At 43.5% G+C, this 25,578-nt stretch overlaps 1 protein-coding gene across 2 annotated transcripts in view; it reads left to right on the forward strand.

Moving 5' to 3' along the window:
* Positions 1–25,578, forward strand: part of GALNT14 (polypeptide N-acetylgalactosaminyltransferase 14) — a 322,644-nt gene that overhangs the window by 234,295 nt on the left and 62,771 nt on the right. For both annotated transcript variants that reach the window (XM_063124153.1, XM_063124154.1), the window contains exons 4-5: positions 24,100–24,167; positions 24,483–24,548. In XM_063124153.1, the coding sequence (XP_062980223.1) occupies positions 24,100–24,167; positions 24,483–24,548 (134 nt within the window). The remainder of the gene's footprint in view (positions 1–24,099; positions 24,168–24,482; positions 24,549–25,578) is intronic.

Genomic DNA, 25,578 nt, shown 5'->3' on the forward strand with positions numbered 1-25,578 from the left:
CAGCTCCTCGTGTATACTCGTGAAGAGACAGGATGAAACCAGGACAGCCGGCCACATGTCTCACAGTCTCAGGATCATCCTGAGACTGTGGGGAAAGTTGGGGAAAATGTGTAGGAACATATCCCAGGGAAATGCAAGGATCATCCCTCCCTGCTCCCGGGATACCCTGTATGCCATGTAGATGCACAGGTACGATCCTGGGTTGATCCCCGGGATATTGCCACAGGTAGACATGCCCTGGGACTCTGGATACTCAAATAATATATAGCCATGATGACTAGTGCTCCTACAGTCCTGCTTCTTATCTGGAGCATGTTGGTTCTGTTTCTAACAATTTCATCTCACCCACTACTTGTATTAAGAGCAAATGTACATAACAGACCATCTCAGGCAGATAATTGTGATGTCAGTGGGATTGCAAGTTGTTTGCTTTTCAGTTACCCTTCCTGATACATAACCACCACTCTATTGATGTAACATTGAATACTTGCGTATTCTCATCCCTTTATGACACTACCCCAACAAATCCTCCAAAGAATGAAGTTTTTTTTAATGCTACTGAAGACTACTGATGCCTCCTAATTTGGTAATTAGTTGGCTGTTTTGTCCAAACTTGTGTGCTTGTAATGTTCACCCTTGGAGCGAGTTTGGATTGCTGTCTTACGAATTTGTGGTTAATTTTGGAATAGATTGCGAACTTCTCAGCATGTGTAGTCTGCCTCTGAATATTGACATATCTGTGCAAGCATTGAATTTGTTGGATTAACATCCTTAACACCTCCTGGGTCCTCCAGCAAGGCATCTGCCTTGAATCTTTTGTCTTCGCCATGATGGGTCTAGCTCCAGGAAGATGATTCAGTGGTGCTATTTGTCTCTCATCCATACTGAGTTGAACTGATTGGAGCAAACATTACATAGAAAGGCCACACGTAAACAAACAATCAGGAAGGGGTACATAACATGGTTGCCCATGACCCGTTGCATGATTCCAACCTACAGCTCCCAAGATACAGTTTCAATATAATATGGGGAAGAGTCATAGCTCACTGGTAGAGTATATGCTTTGCATCCTAGGTTCAATCCCAGACACCTCCAGGTAGGGCTGGGAAAAAACCCTGTTTGACCCCCTAGACATTGTAGAAGACAGTTCTTAACTAGATAGATTAATAGTCTGATTTGGTATAAGGGAATTTCATAATAATCATAATAATTTCTTATTTATTTCCTCTCTGGGGAAATCACAACAATTAATACCATAAGAAACAGCATGATAAAACAAATTTATCACTATAAAGCCAAAGTAAAAAAGACCCAAGGTGTCTTGCAGCAATGATTGAAAAAATACAAAAACAATAAAAACGTTTCATAAGAACATAAGAGCCATGCTGGACCTAGAGTATATCTAGTCTAGCACTCAGTTGACACAGTGGCCAACCAGCTGTTGACCAGGGACCCACAAGCAGGACACAAGTGCAAGACCACCCTCCCACCCATGTAGGGGATAGTGAACTCATGAGGTGTTTGGCTAGCCCTGTTCCTGGAGCCGGCCCATCTGACTGCTCAGCAAAGCACACTTTACGAAGTCTCCAGAAAGTGCACAATTCCCCTGGCATGCCATTAGTGTGGCTGGGGGAATTATGCACTTTCTGGAGGCCTCAGAAAGTGCACTTATATTTATTTATTTATTTAATTTATATACCGCCCCATAGCCAAAGCTCTCTGGCCTTCTCCTTGTGCCAATCGGGGCCTTAAAGGCTCTCTTAATCCAAGATGTGAATACAGCCTTTAAGGCCCCCATTGGTGTGGGGTGGTGGTGGCTGCTATTAATGCAGCGGGGGGAAAGGAGAAAGGGTGCACGCAGGTCTGGGCAGAACTGAGTTCTGGCCGGACCTGCACCCCCTTTGTCTTTTGCCAGCCTTGGGGCGGAATTCTTCCAGCCGTGTCTGCCTGGGCCTGTGAGGGATGGATGCGGGGGCATCCACTGCCCTCGAAGGTCCAGGTGGATATTTGCTCCATCATTATGCCCATGTTCCCTAGCAACTGGGGTATATAGGTTTACTGCCTCTGATATTGGAGGTAACACATAGCTATCAGGACTACTAGCCATTGATAGCCTCCTCCTCCAGGAATTTATCCAACCACTTTTAAACTTGTGGAAATGAATTTCATTATTATTTCACAATGATATACCAAGAAAACAAATACTATCAAATACAAAAAACCAAACAATTAACAATAAAAAACCAAGGCCTGATAAAATAACTAAATGAAGAAGCCCCATCACATGCCATCAAATGCCTGGGATTAGAGGAATTCAGAGGAGACAGCGAATGAAAATGCAGCCTGGCCTAGAGCAGAGACAGTAGGCTCTTTTTCTTCTTCTGTATTGCTGTTGAGCAAGTCATGCAATTATTGCCCTACCCTCATTTCCTGCTCATTTTCTAATAAGCAAAGAGTAACGCTTGGTAATATCACAGCAGCCGTGGAATGTTCAATTCAGTCATTTAGATCTATCACTTGAAGACCCAAAAGTAACACAGAGTTGTATTCATCAGACAGGTTTCATTTCTAGGAACATAGAGAAAATGATCCATGATGTTATGAATGCAATGGCCAGAGATTTTAAGGATCTAATTAAACCACAGATTTGCTGAGTACAGGAAGAAGAGGAGGAGGAAGAAGAAGAAGAGGAAGAAGAAGAGGAAGAAGAAGAAGAAGAAGAAGAAGAAGAAGAAGAAGAAGAAGAAGAAGAAGAAGAAGAAGAAGAAGAAGAAGAAGAAGAAGAAGAACCACCCAGATCAGTCAGAGGACAGGACAAATTAGCCTACAAGAACTTCAGGAGCAGATGGGATATGAGGCCTTAGCTAGACCTAAGGATTATTCCAGGCAAATGGAGGGGTCGTCCCTGCCTCCTTCTGGGATACCCTTTGTGTCATTTAGATGCCCAGGGATGATCCTGGGACAATCCTGGGATATAGGCCTGGTCTAGCCATGGCCTGAGTTGGATTCACAAACAGGCTGGTGTGGGGGAGAGGAATTTAGAATAATCCCTTGTAAATAGTAATGGGTGAAATGGATTTTGAATAATTACTCTTCAGAAAATTCCACTGGATTTGTTTAGGATTGCAGCTTTATTCCTGTGAGAGTTAACATTTCAAACTGAACTTTTGTTCATTTACAGTGTTATTCTAGGCATATTTAGAAAGGAAAATAGTACGACATCTCCCAGCATTTGCCAACCAGCCATGAGTCGTGGGACTCTTTTCTGTCTAAATATGCATAAGATTGTGGTTTTAGGTTGCAGTCCTAACTACCACTTACCTTGGAGTCAGTCCAATTGAAATCAGTGGGACTTATTTCTGAATAGACCTGTACAGGATTACGCTCTTAAGGTCTTTTTGCTGCTGTTTTGAGACTATATTAATTGACTGGATATTTAAGTGTATTTCTCTGTTTTGTGTTAATTATTGTAACTTCATCAATACTGTATGTTTGTCACAAGTGTATAGAAGATGTTTTATATGTTCTTCTTCAAAGTCTCAGAGTCACATACATATATGGGTTGATTCATAGCCATTCAGAACATTCTAGAGTCCTGCCCATCCTCTTATTATTATTATTATTATTATTATTATTATTATTTATTTATTTATATAGCACCATCGATGTACATGGTGCTGTACAGATAACACAGTAAATAGCAAGACCCTGCCGCATAGGCTTACAATCTAATAAAGTTGTAGTAAACAATAAGGAGGGAAAGAGAATGCAAACAGGCACAGGGAAGTGTAAACAGGCACCGGGTAGGGTGAAGCTAACAGTATAGAGTCAGAACAAACTCAATGTTTAAAAGCTATAGGGAAAAGAAAAGTTTTTAGCTGAGTTTTAAAAGCTGTGATTGAGTTGGTAGTTCTCAAGTGTTCTGGAAGAGCGTTCCAGGCATGAGGGGCAGCAGAAGAAAAAGGACGAAGCTGAGTAAGGGAAGTGGAGGTCCTTGGGCAGGCGAGAAGCATGGCATCAGAGGAGCGAAGAGCACGAGCGGGGCAATAGTGTGAGATGAGAGAGGAGAGATAGGCAGGAGCTAGACCGTGAAAAGCTTTGAAGGTCAACAGGAGAAGTTTATATTGGATTCTTGTGCGGGAGCCCTGCCCACCTCCTCTGCACATGCTCCGGGTATGTCTCTCAGCTCTTTTTCATTCACTGCAGCAACTTTGGAGAAATGACAACTCCTATGGGACCAAAATTCCCCAGACAATATTGAGGGCCTGGGTTCAGAAGTGTTCCAGGGAACACTTCACCAGAAATGTACTATCACTTACTCTGAGACCATTCTCCAAGAAAGTATAGATCCCCTCAGAACCATTCTTTCTTCAATTCTGGCATGACATCTCCCTCCTCCAGGAAGTCTCTTGCTTTCCAGGAACCCATATGTGTGAGTCTCAGAGAACATGAAGAAGGACGGGTTGCTTACCTGTAAGTGTGATTCTTCAAGTGGTCATCTGTGAACTCACATAATCCACCCTCCTTCCTGCTTCGATGCCTCTTTTTCTTTATTCCTCCACTGTGTCAGATTTGAAACTGAGAGGCAGGCAGGAGCTATGCCTAAAATGTGCACAGAAGAGTTGGGCAGGGCTACCACCTATAACTCGGTTTAGCTCTAGAAAGTTCCAAATTACTGAGCATCCCACCCTCCCTCTCTCTCTCTCTCTCTCTCTCTCTCTCTCTCTCTCTCTCTGTGTGTGTGTGTGTGTGTGTGTGTGTGTGTTTAAAGAAGGATTGTAGCTTTATGATACTTTACTGAGCCTTCAGTGTCAGTGTTTTTCTCCTAATATTCAGAATTATACAGAAGTCAAGAAAGTCTTAAGGGGGGGAAATGACAAGGTAACAGGGTATTTGAAATATGCGCATCTCTAATGCAATCATAATTACACACTCTCTTTCTGTTGCAATGTGAATTTCTAAAGCACATGTCACACATTTGAAAGGTTACTTTATACAACTACCATTGCTTCATCCCTTGTCACACAGTATCAGTTCCAGTTGTTGCTGGCTAGATGCACAGAAGATCAAATAGGAAACCACAAACGTATTGACGTAGATAGGTTGCTCTTCAGGTTAGGAGCTGCTGAGGTCAGAACTGGGAACAGTTGAATCTGTTCTTCACTTCCCTATGTGGTGGCTGTGGGCCTGAAGGTTCCCCGCTTTATGGTGGGTTCTTAGGTTCTAGGATTATGGTGGGTTCTCGGGAACTAGGAAGACTCTGCTTATCCAAGTAGTCTTCTGGCTTATCCAGATCTATCAGATAATAAAAGCTACAAGTTGGATCTGTTCTTCACTTCCCTATGTGGTGAGCTACCACATGGCTGTAGTCCTGAAGGTCCTCTGGGTTATGGTGGGCTCTCAGGTTCTAGGATGACTCTACTTATCCAAGTAACTTTGGATCAGGGCAATCAAACCCACAAAGTCTGGCCCTCTGTGGCCTACTGCCTGCCCCAAGGCCAGGCTTCCACAACTTGGTTCCCTCCAGACATCAACTCCAAACATTTCAGACCATTGTTCATACTGTCTGGGGCGGTACAGGAGTTAAAAGCCCAAAACCATGGGAGGGAAACAGGTTAGGGAAGTCTGGCATAGGGCTTAATTCCAGAGGCTCTTGAGGTTGACTATGGCCCAGGATCCAACATTTCCCTTGAGCTTAGAGATGTGCAAATCCGCTTCTCTGAATTCCACCTCAGAACTCATTCCAACTCAGGTCCAGATCAGATTGCAATCTGGGCTGTTTCTTTCCTTTTTCTTTTCAACAGCACACACATACACCTGTTGTTGAATCCATTTTTATGCATCAATTGTACACATTTTTGGAATGTACACATTCATCTCCCATTGATTGAACAGACTGTGCATATTTTCCAAAATTACATGTTTGTTCATGTGCATTTCTTTCACGTGACCTTTTCAGTGGAAATTGCATGCAGAGCATCATTCCCTTACTGGGATGCTGGGACTTGTAGTCCCACTGATGAGCCCCTGAAGCTGCCTCCACCTCCTGTGCCTTGCCCTGTCCTAGGGTGAGTTTTGGGAGAGAAGCCTTGAGCAAGGGGGAGGCAGTGTTCACAAAGGATTGACTCCTGTTGGGGTTAGCAGGGGGATGCTTACACACCCTTAATATTATCCCTAGATATTGCAGGAGTGCACATTTAAATAAAATTTGCCCACAAATATGATTTGTCTGTGCTAAAAGCAATTTAGCTAAATTGTTATTATGTATTATTATATTTTGTTTTTCAACTAAGATTGGCTCCTGAAGTGGCTTAGAACATTTAGAATATATCACAAAGATGCAACATAAGATACCATGGATAAACCCATGCACGTTATTCTGTTTTATCTTCAAAACAGTTTGCTTCTGTAAACTAAACAGAAATGAGCAGCCATGCAGGACTTGAAGAAGCTGTTTGATTTTTTCCAACAAAACGCACACACACGGAGATGCACCCTAGTTAAACTAGTACGATCACACATGTAAAGTGAAGAGGCTCTTGAGGCAGAAAAAGATGTGTAGAGACTGGAAGAAAGAATGGTCTGTCTCTCGCGTTCACGTTCTCTTTACAGGAAAGAGCTTTATATTCAGGACTTTGTCAATTCAAGACACACATCGGGATTAAATGCTACTTTTAGAAAGCCTGCAGTGAAAATTAGGCATCTTCTCAGTCCCCCGTAGGAAGGCTTAGCCAAGAGTGAACTAGCAAATGAAAAAATGGCCATGTGCCCAGACCTCTCCATGGCTCATCCAGAGGAACTCAGAGGTTGTCCTTGAAAACATAATCTCCATGCAAACCAAGAGTTCTTTGCTGCTAATTGTCCTTCGTACTTGTGCAGCATAAGGATAATGGTCAGGAATGCTAGGAGTTGTAGTCCAATATATCTGGCGGGCACCAGGTGGGGGAAGGTTGCTTTACGGACTACAGAAAAAGCATGGCCTTGGGGTTCCTAGGGTGGCCATCTGTCATCTTTTACAGAGGACACTCCTTTATTTGAAGAGCTGCTGGGGATGGGTAGCTTCAAGTCCTAGCTCTGTACCTTTAATCTGGACTTGGTCTGGACAGCCCTTCGAATGAAAGACTCCTTCAAAACAGAGGACTGTAAAAGAGGACACATTGCCAACCTACCTTGCTCAGCACCTCATGGTTTGCCAGAACAGGGCAGGCAGAGGCTCTCCAGGGACAACGAAGTGCCCAGGATTGAGCCTAAGCTTGCAAAATCTGTCTTCGCTGTTCTGCTAAAGTCTGGCTGCTCCCATAAAATATTCTGTCCTCGTGGGAAATGTCTTCAAATGCTGCTTGGGGCAACGCCATTCTATTGCAGTGCCAAGGTGATGCATTTTCTCAGGAGAGATTCCTAGCTTTCAGAAGGTAAGCAGTGACATGTGTGCTCATTTCAGCAAGCCTTCCTTTAAATAGCCTCAGTTGCTAAGTTGTGCTTTTCTCCCACTGACTCTAATGTGCTGATCTTGATATTATGATAAATGTGTTGTTTCAGGGTTTTATGGATAATTGCTGTATTAGACTGAGGTTTTGTTTAATCAAAACATTCACAAGGTTATATATACACATACAGCCAAGTATCATAGGCTGCATTCCTAAAGATGCTTAATAGGGTCTAAGGTCTATTGAAGACAGTGAGTGGTTTTTTTTTCCAAGTAAACATGCATAGATTGCACTGGCAGTCAGTGGCCTGTTAAATATGTAACACTCAAACATGGTTTGTTTCACTATTACACTGAGTAAAAGGCAGGAAAGAGCCAAAGGGGCATCAGCAGGGGCTTTCCTGCACACCCGGCCCCAAAGATTAACCCCACATAATTGTGATCTGTGGGGGGGACAGATAGTTGCAAAGTGCACTGCATCCCATGTTTTGAAGAAGAAATCATTCCAGATGATTTAACTAAGCGGTGTCTCCCAACTATAAAATCACTTCACTAGCTGTCAATTAGTTTCCAGGCAAAGTATGAAGTGTTGGTCATTACATTTAAAGTCCTACATGGTTTGGGTCCAGGTTACATGCGGGATCACCTTATCCTGTACAATCCACCCCACACACTCGGGTCCTCTGGGAAGAATTTACTTCAGTCAGCCAAAACTAGGCTGACAACCATTACCCAGAGGACCTTCTCTTCTGCCGCTCCCAGACTGTGGAATGGCCTGCCGGGAGAGATCCGCCAGCTTAATGGTCTTTCTGAATTTAAAAAAGCTATAAAGATGGATCTCTTCTAGCAGGCCTACCCAGTCAAATTTTAAAATGTCTTAAAAGATGTTAGGATTTTAATAATGTATTGGTTTTATGTTTTTAATCAGTTTTATGTATTTTATATTTTTGTATTCAATGTTATTCCCCGCCTCGATCCAGATCGAGAGGTGGGTAAGAAATTATTATTATTGTTATTAAGTATTATATTTATTATTATTCACTATAGACAAAGATGACCATCGCCCCAAACCACAGGGGCTTTTGCCTGGATCACCTGATAGGAAATTTTATCAAGAAATGGCCTATAGAATAGGCTGAGGGAAGGGTGGCCATATCATCTACTTTAAAGAAGACAATGATGGCCACCAGTTTGGATGGCTTGAAATGGGAAATAGACAAATTCCTGAAGGAGAACGCTATCAATGGCTAAAAGTTCTGATGGCTCTATAAGTACTACCAGCATCAGAGGCAATATGACTATGGACCAAGGGGTGTGTGTTGGGTTCAGAACTTTGGATACCTCTTTTAGAGTTCTGGCTGGTTCTGATTGAAACCTAGCATGGACTCACAACCCCAGCAAAATCAGTTACCGGCCTCCACTGGGTATTGATATCATTTCCTCCAGCTATAAATACAATGATTCTTCAGAGTCCAAGTATGAAACACAACCCTTCACTAAAGAAAACACGGTTACGGTATCGATTCACCTGGGCTCTGGAGACACAGATGTCTCAGAGGAGGAGAGCACTAGGGGTGTGCATGGACCCCCCACTCCGCTTCACTTTAAGATCCGCCATTTTCGGATCGGCCCGCTCCGCCCCGCCCCCACTCCGCCTGTGCCCACTCCGCTCCGCTCAGAGCTCCAGATCCTGATCGGAGCTCCGGTCCCCCCCCATAGGGGGGGTTACCGGGCCCTGCCGCCATCGCCGCCCATGCAGCGACGGTGGCAGAGCCCGGTAAGGAGGAGGGGGGGCCTTACCTGCCTCCGTGCATGGTCCGTCGCCATCTTCAATTGAGCCCGTGGTTCCACCAGGAAGTCTGGGCCGCAAGTGCGGCCCAGACTTCCTGCTGGAACCACGGGCTCAATTGGAGACACTGACGGACCGCGGACAGAGGCAGGTAAGGGAGAGGAGGGTGGGGGGGTTACCGGGCCCTGCCGCCATCGCCGCCCATGCGGCGACGGCGGCAGAGCCCGGTAAGGGACCAAGGGGGAGGGGGCCTTACCTGCCTCCGTCCGCGGTCCGTCGCCGTCTTCAATTGAGCCCATGGTTCCACCAGGAAGTCTGGGCCGCAAGTGCGGCCCAGACTTCCTGCTGGAACCACGGGCTCAATTGGAGACGCTGACGGACCACGGACGCAGGCAGGTAAGGGAGAGGGGGGCGGGGGTGTTACCGGGCCCTGCGGCCATCGCCGCCCATGCGGCGACGGCGGCAGAGCCCGGTAAGGGACCAAGGGGGAGGGGGCCTTACCTGCCTCCGTCCGCGGTCCGTCACCGTGTTCAATTGAGCCCGTGGTTCCACCAGGAAGTCTGGGCCGCAAGTGCGGCCCAGACTTCCTGCTGGAACCACGGGCTCAATTGGAGACGCTGACGGACCGCGGACGGAGGCAGGTAAGGGAGAGGAAGGCGGGGGGCATTACCGGGCTCTGCTGCCGTCGCCGCATGGGCGACAGCGGCAGGGCCCGGTAAACCCCACTTACCTTTCCGGCGGAGCTCCGGATCGAGGCGAAGGATCCGCCTTCACCTCGATCCTCTTCACCACGCTATGCCGGCCCCCCAATCCTCTTCGCCTCCGCCTTAAGGGCAGGCGAAGCCCCCTGCTCTGCTACTGCTTCTCCGGTCCGATTAGAAGCGGAGCACATCCCTAGAGAGCACCCCTACTTACATTGGGATGGGAAAACCTTGCTGATCCCAAATTACTGAGGCAAAAACGTCAAAAGATAGCTGTAATAAATGTATCTGAATCTGGCGAGGCTCTACCTTACTCCAGGAATGTTTGCGGAAGGGAAGCGGTTTGCATGCAGCTCTCTAAATAATAAAAGGCAGAGAGCAGAAGGAACTGAGGCAGACCAGTGCCAGAGGCATTTTCAATGCCTGCGAGTGAATGTGAAGTAATATACTACTTACAGATTACTTAAGCTAGTGAACTTTGACTTCTACCTCAGGGGAAAGGAATAAAACAAGTCTGCATGCTACAATGGGCTATAGCACAGCACATTCCCCAGCCAAAAAAGAACAGGTGATGAAAAATTCCATCTGACCACCCTAATACGATGATCACGTGAGGGCAATTTCTCTATTTCCTTTTACTGTGGATGGCCCTGGCATTCTCAAGTAGGGGAGATGCATGGCCTCTCTGAGGGCAGATTCTAATGTTCCGCAGAGAGCAGGAGAAGTATGAGTGACTTCGGCTTGTTCGCATTGGATCTGCTGACCCTGTTGAGATGACACGCTAAGCCGTGGTTGGGCCGCTAACCCTTTTGCAGCAAATGGTTAGTGAGAGTGTTTGAACTGATGGTCATGTAGCCGCCATGGTTAGGAAACGTTCACATGACATGTTAAGTCATGGTCCACATGACACGCTAAGCCATAATGGTCAGCTCAAAACATTTAACTACCGTGGCTTAGCGTGCCATCTGTACAGGGGCGCTGGCAAACTTCTCCCAAGCTAGGCTTGGAAAAGAACCCCATGGACTTGTTTAAAGCTGACCTCAAAGGAAAAGCAAGCTTTACCAGTCCCTGAATGTTCTCCTGTGCAGTTTAAGCTCAGAACACCAGTTTAAAACAAGAACACCCAGCTGGATCAATCCAAAGGCCTATCTAGTCCAGGATTGTGTCTCTACAGTCACCAACCAGATGCCTATGCAAGCCCTCAAGCTGGTCATGTGTGCAAGAGAATCCCCTGTTTATGTTCCTCAGCAACTGTATTGAGAGACATATTGCCTCTGATCCTGGAGATAATAGATATCCATCACGCCTAGTAGTCATTGATAGACGTAGCTAGGCTGACCATATGAAAACGAGGACAGGGCTCCTGTATCTTTAACAGTTGTATTGAAAAAGGAATTTCAGCAGGTGTCATTTGTATATATGGAGAACCTGGTGAAATTCCCTCTTCATCACAACAGTTAAAGCTGCAGGAGCTATACAAGAGTGGCCAGATTTAAAAGAGGGCAGGGCACCTGCAGCTTTTACTGTTGTGACGAAGAGGGAATTTCACCAGGTTCTCCATATATACAAATGACACCTGCTGAACTTCCTTTTTCAATACAACTGTTAAAGATACAGGAGCCGTCTTCCTTTTCATATGGTCACCCTAGACATAGCCTCCATGAATTGTCTATCCCCCTTTAGAGCCATGTAAGATACTGGTCATCACTACATCTCATGATAGTGAATTCAGGGTTTAATTATGTGCTATAGCCCCCCGCCGTATTCCTACCTGGTATAGAGAGAGGAGGACAGCCTGGAAAGGATGTGCTTACCTTTACTTTTTATTTCGGCCCCTTTGGGAAGCTCTAGGAACAGCCTGGCACCGTTTCTTTTAAGAAATAATATTAAGAGCGGAAGCTTCAAAAGACACACTGTCTGGCAGTCATCCAAGCTAGGCAAAGCTGTTGTGTATGATACTGTAGGCAAAATGCCCAATTCCCCCTTGGATTTCTGGCTGCAGGGCTGTACCAGGGGCTGGTGCCAAGCTGGGCAGCAAGGAAGAAAAAGACAGAGGCCTTTGCGTGCCAGCCTGAAGCCTGAAGCAAAGAACCAGATGAAAGCATTCACACAATTAATGACAGAACAAAGGGTGATCTGGTGTGTGTCTAACACCACCAAACGGATCACTTCAACTGTGTTGTCATGATTTTATAGCACTTTTCACTGTAGAAAAGTCCTTTGCTGTCCTGGTTTCCTGTATTGTCTCAAAAATCTGACGAGGTACGTTCAACGGAGGGAAGGCAGTGCTTTTCCTAGGCCATCCAGTGAAAGGCAGTTCAAAAATTATAAAGAAGTGGGAAAAGAAAACGTACAAATGAAGGTTGTCCTTCTTTCTCTGCATTTTCTGCAGCATCTTTCTAAACTATGACTTACAAGTAGCGATGGACAAACTTCCACGTGTCCTGTTTGCATTCTGCTGGCCAGACTGCTACCAATTGTCTGTCTCCTGGGTGCATGCTAGGCAATTCGCAGACTACCAGAATATTTACAGAAATTGCAATTTGTGCAAAGTCACAGCCATAAACAGCACAATTTGCATAAAATTGGCTGTAAATATTCCCACTGTGAATTTCTGCAAATTGCAGTTTGTGCAAATCCCTATTTGCACAAATTGGTATTTGCACACACACAAAAGTGGGAAATCACGATCTTACTTGACTAGGCATGTGCTGAGTCGAGCCAGCTCAGGCAGACGGGGTAAGGATGGGGGTGGAGGGATGAGCTGACAAAAACTTGCTGCACTTTGCCCCCAAATCAGATTCCTCCAACATCCCTACAGGTGTCACCTATGGAGAGAACTGAAGTTATTTGGAGCTCCTAAGGATAGATGGAGGCCCTGTTTCTGCATGCTGGCAATTTTTTGTATCCTGGCTCTTTCCTCCAAGGAACCCTTCTCCTCTCCATTTTATCTTCACAACAACCCTGTGAGGTAGGCTGGGCTGAGAGTCTGTGACTGGCCCAAAGTCACCCAGTGGGTTTCCATGGCTGAGTGAGGACTAGAACCTGGATCTCCTGACTCCCAGTCCAACACTTCAGCCACTACACCACACTGGCTCTCAATGATCTGGAATTAGGAGTGAGCAGTGAAGTGTCCAATAAATGCAATAATTGGATATAAATGCAATAATAAATAAAAATGTATGAACCAGTTGAAAATACAGATTCCCTTCAGATAGTCTAATCAAAAATAGTAAATGCATGGGCAGAACAAATGCAGTTCTCTTGCACTTCCTCCATGCCTATTTCTCTCTAGAACATCCAAAGTCGTTCCAGCTCTCATTGGTTTCAGTGGAAATCACAATGCCTGGGATTTCATACTTGGGATCCAGTGGTTTGTTCATTGCTGACACAGAAACAAGAAAACAAAACTCTTGGTGGGAACAATTCCCATTTAGGTGATTATCAAAGGCAAGAGTATGATGACTACTGTTTTCCAATCCCCTATTATGACTGATTAGTTTTGCCTTTAAATGATTAATAATCTGCCCTTTCCAATTAACGTAATGTATCTTAAAATAATTGTGAATACTGAAACTTGTTTGAGATACTGAAAGAATTGTAAGTTAACTGAACAATTTAATAAACAAAACTGTCATTCATTGATGGAAGAAAGGTGGAGGAAAGGTGATCTTGAATATTTTCATTTTCGTTTCCCACAATATCAGCACACCAGAAACAATGTAGCCTCTGGAAAAAATAAATAAGCTAGTGTGCTTTTTACATGCAACCCTACTGATTACAATTGGGCCCCTCCAATTAATCAACTAAACTGATTAAACCAGTTGAGTTGGCAGGCTTAATTATAAAAGTTCCTTCCTTGCTGGAATGGGGAAGCAACATTTCCATGTCTTTCAAGTTCCTTGGCAGTGGAAAAGAACTTTGTAGGAGCTGTGCTCATATGACTTTGATTAAAAGACCAAAAATAAGCCAGGTGTTAGTCTGAAACTGTATAATTAGCACTTTGTGCCGACTATTACTTTCCTTTATCTCCCCCCACCCATGCCATGGTCACATCATTTAGGTTTTCATTTTATTTTTTGCTAATCATCTCTCAGAATGAGGAAGCATGCAACCCTGCTTGTGCTTTTACCTTTTTGATGTTCACATAAGAGAACTCTTGAATTTCAAAGAGCTGGTGGGTATCTGAAAAAGAAACGTGGAAGCTATCGTGCAATCAACGCTCATTTATGGTTATTCTTGGTGCAATCTCTCTCCCTTTCCTACATAATTAGTCATTCTGGGTTGTTGGAGGGTTTTATTTCTGCTGGCTTTCCCCCTCTTCACTTGCTCTCCATTTGATTTCAGTATCCGTTACCTCTGACCCTCTGAACATTTTAGGTTATTGTTGGCTTTCCTCCCCTACCCTCTCAGATCCCACTGTGTTGCTATGGAGAGAAATTAGTTTCATAAATAATCACAGTAAAAGATCCAGAATTGTTTTTCAATACCAGCAGATATGTGGAGAAAATTAAGTCCCTTAAAGGTGCAGATCTTGATCCATCAAGATCTCTCTCTGAGCAACCCCTGAGGAACTAATTTAAGATGTCTTAAACAATGTTAAGATTTTAATAATGTATTGGTTTTATGTTTTTAATCAGTTTAATGTATTTTATATTTTTGTATTCAAAGTTGCTCCCCACTTCGATCCAGAGGGAGAAGTGGGTAAGAAATAATAATAATAATAATAATAATAATAATAATAATAATAATAATAATAACAACAATTATAAGGTTCTTTTTAGAAGCTCTCAGACAGTTCAGTTAGGGATGCATGAACATGGGGCCGTTCGGCTGAGAAACGTCTGGGGTTTTGTGAGTATTTCCTACAAGTGTGCACAAAAGGGCTGAAGAGTTTTTGTAAGTACTTGTCGGGGAAAATGCTTTCAAAACCCCAAGATTTGCTGCACTTATAATTTATTTTTTAAAAGTTGAGGCTTTACAAAAAGCTGCAATAGCAAGTATGTTGTGTTTGGGGTATATCAAACCAGAGGTGCTTCATGATGGAGGTCTCCTAGAATTGCCAATAAAAAGGTATTGAAAGTTATTCTGTCTTTCCCTCTTTAATGGTGGGTTGTTTTTTAATGGTAAGAAAAAAGATGGAAGAAATGGTGAGAAAACAAATGAAAGATGACGACATCTGGAGCACACACATACACAGTGAAACTCCATGAATGAGGCCAGACGATTGCACAATAAAAGCCAAATCTGAAAGCACTCTCAAACGAAAGGAGCCTACCCACGCACAGATCAGAGATCGGTATAATTGTAAAGTTGAAGCAGAACTTATAAGAACTCTTTACAGAATATCCAAGACAATGATCGTAACTGTGGGCACTTAAAACAGCATGCCCGTGTGAGGCCTGGAGCCCATGGCTCGAGAGACCTCTATAGGGTTGAACAGAGTGTTATTAGATGCACAAGCCATGGCCAGAATAGGTTAGAGAATGGCAGGCCCATTTGGACTTCTGAATCCCCCGTCCACCCTTAGGGATGATGGACGCATCCATTTGGTGAGTTTGATGGGGTAGAGTTTGATGTTCATTCCGGTTCCTGTTGTGGTGCTTGACTTGAGCCTAATCTACACCAAGCAGGATATTGCACTATGAAAGCAGTATATAAAAGGCTGGATTCACACCACAGCTTTATAGCGGTATGGTCCCATTGGCATATACCATATACTGCTTTCATACCACTGTATCCTTCTTGGTGTGGCTTCTGCATTTTATATACCACTTTCACACCACTTTCATGGTGCAATATCCTGCTTAGTGTAGATTAGGCCTTGGTCTGCAGACAGTCATGCCAATTCACAGATTTTCCTGGGTGTTGTGTGCATTTTCTTTCACAGGTTTTGCCATTTGTGCAAATTTCAGAGCAATTTGCACAAATTCAGGCAAATGTATGTGAATTTGGACACGATTTGTGTAGATTGCTTAGAAATGTGCATAAATTGCTCAGAAAATTTTGCAGAACCTAAAAAAAAAATGTGCAAAACAAGTTCCCAGAGTTTGCGGGGAAAGGCCACAGCTCAGCTCACAAACACAAATTAAGCCATACATGCAGCAGAACTATGTCGAGTCAAAATAGAACCAGATTTCCCAGGGATGGACATCCCTATCTACCCTCCCTCTCCACATTGCATAGCTTCGGCTATGGGGTGGAATAATAATAATAATAATAACAACAACAACTCACAATTCAGATTTCAAGTAAAAATGAAGTTTTGTGGTACTTCAAAGGTTAACAAATGTATTCTGGCCTGAGCTTATGTAGATGACAGTCCCCATCATCAGATGCATGTGTTACGGAGAGTTTCAGGTTTATGTAGAATACTTATGATCGGGGGGGGAGGAGGCAGGGGGGGAAATTGTAGACAGTGAAGTTAGGAAGAAATTCAATGCAAAAATGATAATCTTATTATTAACAGGGGGCATTCCAGTGCAGTTGTTGCTGATAACACAAACTTCCTGACACTAAGAAAGCTAATTAACACATGGAGTGTGATTCCCCGCCATTATTATTATTGTTTTTATAAAAAACTTTATCCTGATTCAAACCTCCAGCAGTAGAATTAAACCTGTTGATGAAAGTGCCACAAGACTCTTTGCTATGTTTTGATGCAGTAGAATAGCACGGCTACCCTGTAGAAAGACTTCAAGTAAGTTGTAATACTGGGGGTGAGGAGGGCAGACATTGTTGGCAGATTGACAAAGATTTGCATTTCAGACTGAATCATCATATCTAGTTTTTGTTCATTCCTACAAAATCAAAACACATCTTTCCTCCAAATCCTGGTTAATTATCTCTTTATGTTTTGTAAATTCCACAATAGAGCGCACGCGCGCGCGCACACACACACACACGTGTGTCTATGGCCTTTTCTACACCTAAGGATTTTCCCAGGCAAATGGAGGGATTATCCCTCCCTGCTCCCAGGATCCCCGGTGTGTCATTTGGATGCACAGGGATGATCCCTGGAAAAAAGGCAGGTGTAGAAACGGCCTATGACACATTATCACTTCAGTTGCCAAGCCAGTGTGTGTTTCTGCAAGCAGAAGTAGTTCCCCTCTTGGATGATGCATGTAGAACATTCCCTGTGATGAGGAGAGCAGCTGCTCTTGCAAGAATCCATGTGCATATCAGAGCCCCAAGGAGCTTTGGATTCCAGCAACTGTTTCCAAGCTAGAGGTAGAATCCAAGGGTGTATCCCTCTCCCCTGTCACTTTGATGGATGGGTATGCAGCCATTGTCAGTTTGAGTTCTTAGGTTTTGGGGTTTTTTAATGGTTTCTTACATGAGATATTAGTCTACTCTTAGACTGGCAGAGCATTTGCATATGCTAAAAATGTATGTGGTGGTGTTAGTGCAAGGGATCACAGCGAGAGCCCTGCAACATGTTCTCTTGTCTTGTAGAGTCTGCACACGTTGCTGCTCCTAAAAGGCCTTCTGAAACAAACCTTTCCAACAAAGTCTGTCCAGTACAGCAAGTACAGAAGTACTTCCTCTTATTTGTTTTGGATCTCCCACTAATCAGCTTTAAGGGATGACCCCGGGTTCTAGTATTTTGAGAGGGGGGGAAAAATGTCTCCCTATCCACATTCTCCATACCATGCATAATTTTGTACACCTCTATCGTGTCTCCCTTTAGCCTCCTTTCTTCCAAGCTAAACAATCCCAGTTGATGTAACCTTCCCTCATAGGGGAGATGCTCCAGCCCCTTAAACATTTTAGTTGCCCCTTTCTGCACTTTTTCCAGCACTATAATATCCTTATTTAGGTGTGGTTCAGTCACTGCCAGCTCAGATCCCACTAGGTTATACTTGCAGTTGGTTTTTTCTTGCCCCACCATGCATCACCTTACACTTGCTTACATTGAACCACATCTGTCATTTGGATGCCCACTCTCCCAGCTTGGCGAGATCCCTTTGGAGTTCTTCACAATCCCTTTGTGTTTTAACAACCTTAAATAATTTGGTGTTGTCAGCAAACTTGGCCATTTCACTGCTCACTCCTAGTGGTGGTTCTGACTGAAACCCAGCATGGAATCACATCCCCACTAAAATCGGAGACACCTGCCTCCTCTGCTCCCTTTAGGTTCTTCTAATCTAACAATGGATTTCCAATATCTCATCTGGTTTGCCCATTAGTGACTACCAAACCATTCTCATTTCCCAATTGCACAGATAAAATATCAACATCCAGGTAAAAGGTTATTGCTTCTCATTTAATTCTGTTGATTCATTAATGTTTCTTTTCCTCATCGTTTTTCCTTTCATTTTTACCCGTTTTGGTTTCCAGGCAATCGGCGCCTGTTAAATATTCCGCCAAGCGTGATATTGCTCTCCCGTCTCCCTATTCTGACATACTCCGTTGCAGTAATTTGCTGAACTCAGCTCCTGCACTTGGCTTCCTTCCTTCTTCTTTTCCTTTTTAAAAAGCCCTCAGAACCAACAAACCTATTAATAATAATAATTAAAAAAAAACCTGACAAGTGGGAACAGCACATCTAAATCTCTCTCTCTCTCTGTGTGTGTGTGTGCGTGTGTGTATGAGGGAGGGAGGGAGAAAATAAATGAGAGCCTTGTGAGGAAAGAAGGGGGGAAATTTCTTTGCCCTTCTCTTTAACAGAATTCCATGCCAACATTTGGAATTCCATGCCGAACAATCCTATTCAAGGCAAGGTTTTTGGAAAAGACAAAAGGAGGAGGAAGTGGATCAATTTTATCCCACTTTGCTAGTAGTAGGGTGACTATGTGGAACCGTTCTTCTATGCTTAGCTGATAAATCTACAGTGCAGAAGGCATAAGTTAAATAGGTCAAGGTTATTTCAGACTAGGGATGTACATGCAAGAAAAAAATGAGTTTGTTGAAGTTCTCCAAATTCCTCTTCAAAGCTCGTTCTATCTTGTGTCTATATCAGATGGTGAATTTTGTCGTTTCTTTTTGCATGAAAATTTGTGCACATTGTTGTCCATATTTTTCCAAAAGTTGTGCGCATCTTTGAAGTGAATGCATTCTTCTCCCATTGATTAAAGTATGTCTGTGCACATTTTTTTTTCAAAAGTACACATTTTTTTCATGTACATTTTTAAAAATGTACACATCCTGTTGAACACTTTTTGTGGGGAGGGGTCCACAAATCACATTGCAAGCGCAGAAAATTATAGACTTTGACTGCAGGATGTGTTCAGGGTTTGTCTCGTTGCTCGTATAGAGCAATCATGTGCATGTGCGCAAAGGGTAAGTAATTTTTTAAAATTTAAATTACTTTCCCTGCTCCCCACCCCACCTTACTCCCAATGGGTGCAGCTCCCAGCTCCTTGTGAGGAATTGCGCGGAGCCGAGTCAATCCGCGGCACCCGGCCATACATTCCACATCTCAGGCTCAGCCCGGGATCGCAGAAAAACTGGGGCCAACGTGGAGGGCGAGATCCCGGGGCAAGGATCTCTCTTTCACCCCTCTTTCATCCTGGGATATCCGGTAGGTCTAGCAAAGGCCCCAGACTATATGCAGGTGAATCCCACAGCAGACAGCAGCCATTCCTGCAATTTCCCCCCCACCCAACCTATAGTGCCCAAAGTGGTGTGCAATATTTTTTAAAAGTTATAAAAATAAAAACGATCCCAGGGATCACCCCAGGATAAAGCCCCACTGGCTATGGCCTTTATTTATGCCAGTGTCACCCAGGGGTTGGTGCATTATTTATTTATTACATTTATATACCGCCCCGTAGCCAAAGCTCTCTGGGCGGTTTACAAAAGTTAAAAACAGTAAACATTAAAAAGGTATACAAAATTTAAAACCATCAAAAACGTAAGAACAACAGTATAAAAACAACACCATCCATTTAAAAATTGTCACTTAGACATAATGACCACTTCCTTTAGATTTGTGTATGTGATCTTGGAGCAAATACAAAGCTGGTGTCATTTTAAAATATTGAAAAAAGCCAAGTTTAGAGTTTCCTATCTCACTTCTCTTTCATCCTGGTGACCCCATCCACAGGGCCGGCACTACCATTAGGCCAACTAGGCAACCGCCTAGGGTGCAGACCTCAGTGGGGCGCAGGACTGCCCTTCAAAGTCACAGTTTTATATGAATTAGTTGTTTTAAGAAAAAATGTAAGAAAAGGAAAATATAATAGTTCAGAAACTCTTCTTGAACAGCTGAATCGAAGTTGGCAATTTGGGGTGTGTTTGCAAATAGCTCGCCTTGCCTAGGGTGCAAAATAGTCTGGCACTCGCCCTGCCCATCCAGATAAAAAAAAAATATTCTTTTTATCATAGAAAACCCAAGGTTGTAAATACAATCAAAACAAACAAAACAAACACATTAACATTGGTGGGTGGCATACAGGATAGAAACACAGGACCGATTTTAAAATGGGAGACAGCTGCCTGTGTTCTCCATATGGTCTCTCCCATCTATGGGCTTGCATGGAGAAAGTTAAAGGTGAATTAGGCCTTTGCTAGACCAGGGGTTATCCCGGGCTGATACCCGGGATCGCCCCTGTGCATCCAGATGACGCACAGGGGATCCCAGGCTCAGGCAGGGATCAACCCTCCCTGGCCCCGGGATAAAGCCTACCTCTTTGGGCCTGCTTTTTCTCGCAGTCTCAGGCTGAGCCCGAGACTATGAGCATGTGGCCCGCTTTCACGGCTTTTCCTGGCTCCGCACATTTGCTTGCCGGGAGCTGCGCATGGGGTGCAGTGTTCCCCAGGAGTGCTGCGCCCATTGGGGGCAGGGTAGGGGGAGCGGGGAAAACCATTTTTTAAAAATAAAACAACCCTTTCCTTGGTGCACGAGCATTCGTGTGCTTTGTTCCTTTAAAAAAAATGGCGGACACGACGGCTCTCTACTTGAGTCGCCTCGCGTTACGTGTAGACGAGGGTGGGATCTCGTGTTATTGACAACACGAGATCACTCCTCTTTCATCCTGGGATATCTGGTAGGTCTAGCAAAGGCCCCAGACTATATGCAGGTGCATCCCACAGCAGCCAACAGCCATTCCTGCAATTTCCCCACCCCAACCTCTAGTGCCCAAAGTGGTGTGCAATATTTTTTAAAAGTTATAAAAATAAAAACATCTAATAGAATCAGATTTTAAAACCTGAAAACACAATGTACCTAGAAAGCCTGACATCATTGGGAATGGGGGACATACAACAATAATTGTCAATTTAATTTCCCTCAGTAGACTCAATTTCAGTTCATTAAAAAGGTTTCTCTGCGCAGGAAGGTCTTTATTGTTGAAAGGAATTAGTCAGGAAGGTTGCCTAGATAGTGCCTGTTATGAGTCAGTTCTACAAGAACTGTATCTGTACACACTAGTTCACTCCATGGCTTCACCATGTGCTCTCAACCATCTTGCATGTGTACGAACCAACCTACTGTAATTTGATTGGCCAAGTTATGTTCCAGGTGTTTGTGCATGTGTGTCAGGGCTCCTTCTATGTCCTGGACCCCTGAGCAACTCCTTAAGAATATCTGCCTCCTTAAGAGTCCCGCCTTCTTTTTACTTTCCCCATCCCAGTAATGTGGAGTTTAAGCTGTAAACATGGAGTGATAGGCTCAGCAGACACTTGAGGTTTAACACAAAAGTTTACTACTATATTAAAATGAACAAATTACATGAAAAGGTATTTAGTCAATAGAGCTGAGTGGTACAAAGGCATTACAAGAAAATAAAAGTTGCAAAACGCAAGTCCTTTACCCTAGCTACCTTTAGGCTTTCCCCCACTGCTTCTGGATCTTTCCTTTCTGAATCTCTCAATCTTTTATTCCCTCTTCCCCCAAAACTGAAAATACCGTTCCAACTTTGAAGAAATGAAACTTAACTGGAGGAATGAACTTTAACCGGAAACGAACCTTGAACAGAGAAACAAAGATACTCCTCTCAGTGATGCCCCCTTCCAACAGAAAAAGCCTAGGCCTCTAAGACTGAGTTTATTACCTTGCCTCTGTAGGCCTCAAACCTACAAGCAGTGTGCGTGCACTGCTTCTCTCTAAAGTGTATGTTGTCTGAAGATAACAACTAGCGGATAAGTCTTAGTTTGGTAGCCAGTTATCTTGTGTTGAAGAAAAAGTAAAAGAAGATACCACAATTGTATATGTTTAAAATAATTAAATTTGCTTGAAAGCATAAATTAACTAATAGTATTAATCAATAAATTCAGTCAATGCCATTTGTAATGGTATTTTTTTAAAAAACTTGTTTTAACTGGAGTTCCCCGTGTTCAAAGTTGAGGGCACTCTGCATCTTAGTCATATTTCAACAATAAACTTTAGATCCCCCCCACCAAACAATGTGTTATTTGTCCATGTTTATTTAAAACAGAGAAATGGTTCTCTTCAAATAGCACTTCTATTAAAAGCATTTATTTTAAAGGTTTGGGCAATACATTGGCTAAAAACAAACCAGGTTTAAATTATCATGTAATGTAAGTGTTTACAATGATAATGGTTGCAGCAACATATAATTAAAGACGTCCAAAAAACCTTACTCTTCACTAAAATTGCCTGTTCCTAAAGCTGATATTCCCACTAGTTACAAAGGTCAACCTTTTAAATTACAATATTTTCTTAGAGGTTCTTTTTTGAGATACCATGCTATCGTTTGATGTTGACAGCCACAGGAATGTAAATACGATATCTGTGTAGCATTATCATTGTTTTGTTTGCACTCTATATTATAGCATGTTCCTTGAAAGCTGTTCACAGAACGTTGCCATTTCTGCTTTTATCTTTTTATCCCTTTTTGCTGTTTTTATTGCACAGTAGTCCAAGGCACCCTCTTTGTAGCTTCATGACCAGGCTATTCCTCTTGGTTTATGAGGGAGCTTCAAAGTATGAAGCAGTAGGGTTGCTGGCTAGACCACTCCAGCTGAATTATTATTGATTTTGAAAGTTATTACAGGACCCTCAGTGGGCAAGATGTCATATAGAGTAACATAAGCAGGAATACATAGGTTTCTGTCCCTGAAATGCTGACAGTCTAAAATAGACAATGAAGAAAACGAGAGGGAGAGAAAGGAGGGACAAGTATCAAATGGGGTAGGCAATGGGATCACCAATGAGCACCCCCTGCAGACACCATTCACCAAACAGCAGGGATTGCTGTGAAATAGGTTTCCGTTGGTACTGGAAACTGTGGGTCAAAAGCAGTTGTTTTCTGCATTGGGGTTCAGACCCCACCTCTGCTTTATGCTCAGTCTTTTGGGCAGGTTCTTTGTCTTTTGCCAGGCCTCTCAAAACGGCCACTTTGTGGTGGTGCCCAGGACAGTTTCTCAAATTGCCACGTGTGCGCACAGATCCAAAATGTTTGCCTACCCCTAGAGTAAAGAATGTGGGCAAATGCTTTGACATGTAATATAACATAAAGTTTGCTTACAGTTGGGAACAAGGATTAAGGGGATAAGCCTGGGGGTTTTGAAGCAAGCAAGAGAAGTGGGACCACATGTTCGGGGAGGAATTTGCAGGCCTAGGGAGCAGCAAAGGATAATGGCTAGATCCAAACAAACTTGGCATAGTGCTCATTTGAAAGCAACAGTGCATCTGGCCTTCTATACCAGGGATAGCTGACTTGGTGCCCTCCAGTCAGTGGAGACTTGTGGCTCTGATGTCAGAGAGGCAATGCATCTGCTCTGCGTTTTCAGTCAGAACTAATCAGAACTCGAAAAGAGTTATCCAAGGTGGGCAGCTCCTTTAGAGTTCAGACTGGTTCCGACAAATTTGGAGCAGATTCATTGTCCCGCTGACATTGAAGCTAACAGACTCCACTGCCTCCAGATGTTTTGGACTACAATTCCCATACATCCCTGCAAACATGGCCAACAATAATGCCTTATGGGAGTTGTAGTCCAAAACATTGGGAAGGGACCAGGTTGCCTACCTTGGTTCTGTAATGTCAGAGCTTGTGGTATTGTCCAATGAAGATGATTCCTCCCACCACCATGTGGCGAAGTGGCATTGGAATCCTTGTTCCTCTCAACTTAGATGCTAATGCCTGAGTAGTATCTTTATTAGCTCCTCCCCCCCGAGTTGTCACTTCTTTAGACAAAACTTGTCCGTCGTGTGATTTTTCTGGGTTTTATTTTTCTGCTGAAATGCTGCCATCTCTTTTCTCTTTGCGATTCCTCAGTGTCCTGAACCGAACCCCTGTGCGTCTGGTCCATGAAATCATATTGGTGGATGATTTCAGCGATGATCGTAAGTGATTCTCTTGAGATTAAAATAAGGAGGAGGAGGGAAAGGGGTTGTGGGAGAACGTGGGGGGGGGGGCTGTGGAGAGCTTTCCTAAGGCTGAAAATTTCAGCATGCGAAGGAGGAGCAAACGTTCTTCTGCGTTGTTAACTACTGGTCTTCTTGGACTTCCTGATGTCCGCATACTCCTTTTCAACGTTGTTACCAGGAGTTAAGTATACTGTCAAACTCCTTAATACTCACTTACTGTCTTCGCTCTTGCCAGCTGGCTGTCCCGAAAGCAGACGAAATAACATGGATCTCTTGTTTGTGTTTCCAAAGCGGATGATTGCCGTTTGCTGATCAAGCTACCGAAGGTGAAATGCCTACGCAACAGAAAAAGGGAAGGTAAGTGCATGGCGGGCAGGGCCACGGTGAAGGGGAATGAGGAAAGGAAAGGGCAAAATGAATGGCTTTGAAGAAAGAAGTGGTTGTATTTGGGTGCTGTGTTTGTAGCATGCTTGGCTCATTATAGATGGCTCATACACTTATATACATCTGCCTGATGTAGAGCTCTGTATAGATTGAAAGTCTGTGTTTATTCAGATGAGAGATTGATCCAAGAACAGCCCACAATCTGGCAGCACCAACCCAGCAACATGGCTCATATTGAGATCTTATTATCCTTTTAATTTTTGCAAACTCTCTAACAATGTCATTCTTTCAATTATTTTCACAAGTAAATGAGCGAAATAAATGCTATTCCATCCAATTCTAAAAATGCATTTGAGATAACATTCAGGTATATTGGTGCAAAAGATATAAACTAAAAATCCAACTTCCTTAAGGGCACAATCCTATGCATGTTTAGACAGAAAAAAGTCGTACAACTCCCAGCATTCCCCAGCCAGAAAAATCTTTAAAATTATTCATCAACTCAGCCTTTTCTTGGAACTGAAACAGGCTTCAGTTTATTTGGTAGTTCACTTGCCCTATGCAGAAGAAAGTTGCAGGAAAATCAACAAATATGCTAAGGTACGTGGGGACATGCATGGATTAACATGTGCAGGTAATATAGTGCAGTTTTACATGATCACCAAAACAAAATTATTTTTCTTTTTCTCATCCCCAAAGAAAAAGGAATAAAAAAATACCACCTTGTGAATAATAGTGAAATATCCTGCTTGGTGTAGATTAGGCCAGGGAATGGCAGCAATGAAAAAACAAAAAACAGGACTTGGAGGGGGGGGGGGGAAGAAGCTACGCTACTGTCACTCCTAACTGTGAACCCCACCCCCTGAGAAATTGTTTGAGAATATCTCCTCCACCAGGAGAAATTCAATAAAAGTACCCCTCCCATTTCTCTGCCCACAAATTGGATGAAGACTCTGTCTCCTCATCACAGCGACCCCCTACTCCACTGTCCTCCCCTTATTCC

This window comes from Elgaria multicarinata, chromosome 4 (genome assembly GCF_023053635.1).
Source record: "Elgaria multicarinata webbii isolate HBS135686 ecotype San Diego chromosome 4, rElgMul1.1.pri, whole genome shotgun sequence".
Lineage (NCBI taxonomy): Eukaryota > Metazoa > Chordata > Lepidosauria > Squamata > Anguidae > Elgaria > Elgaria multicarinata.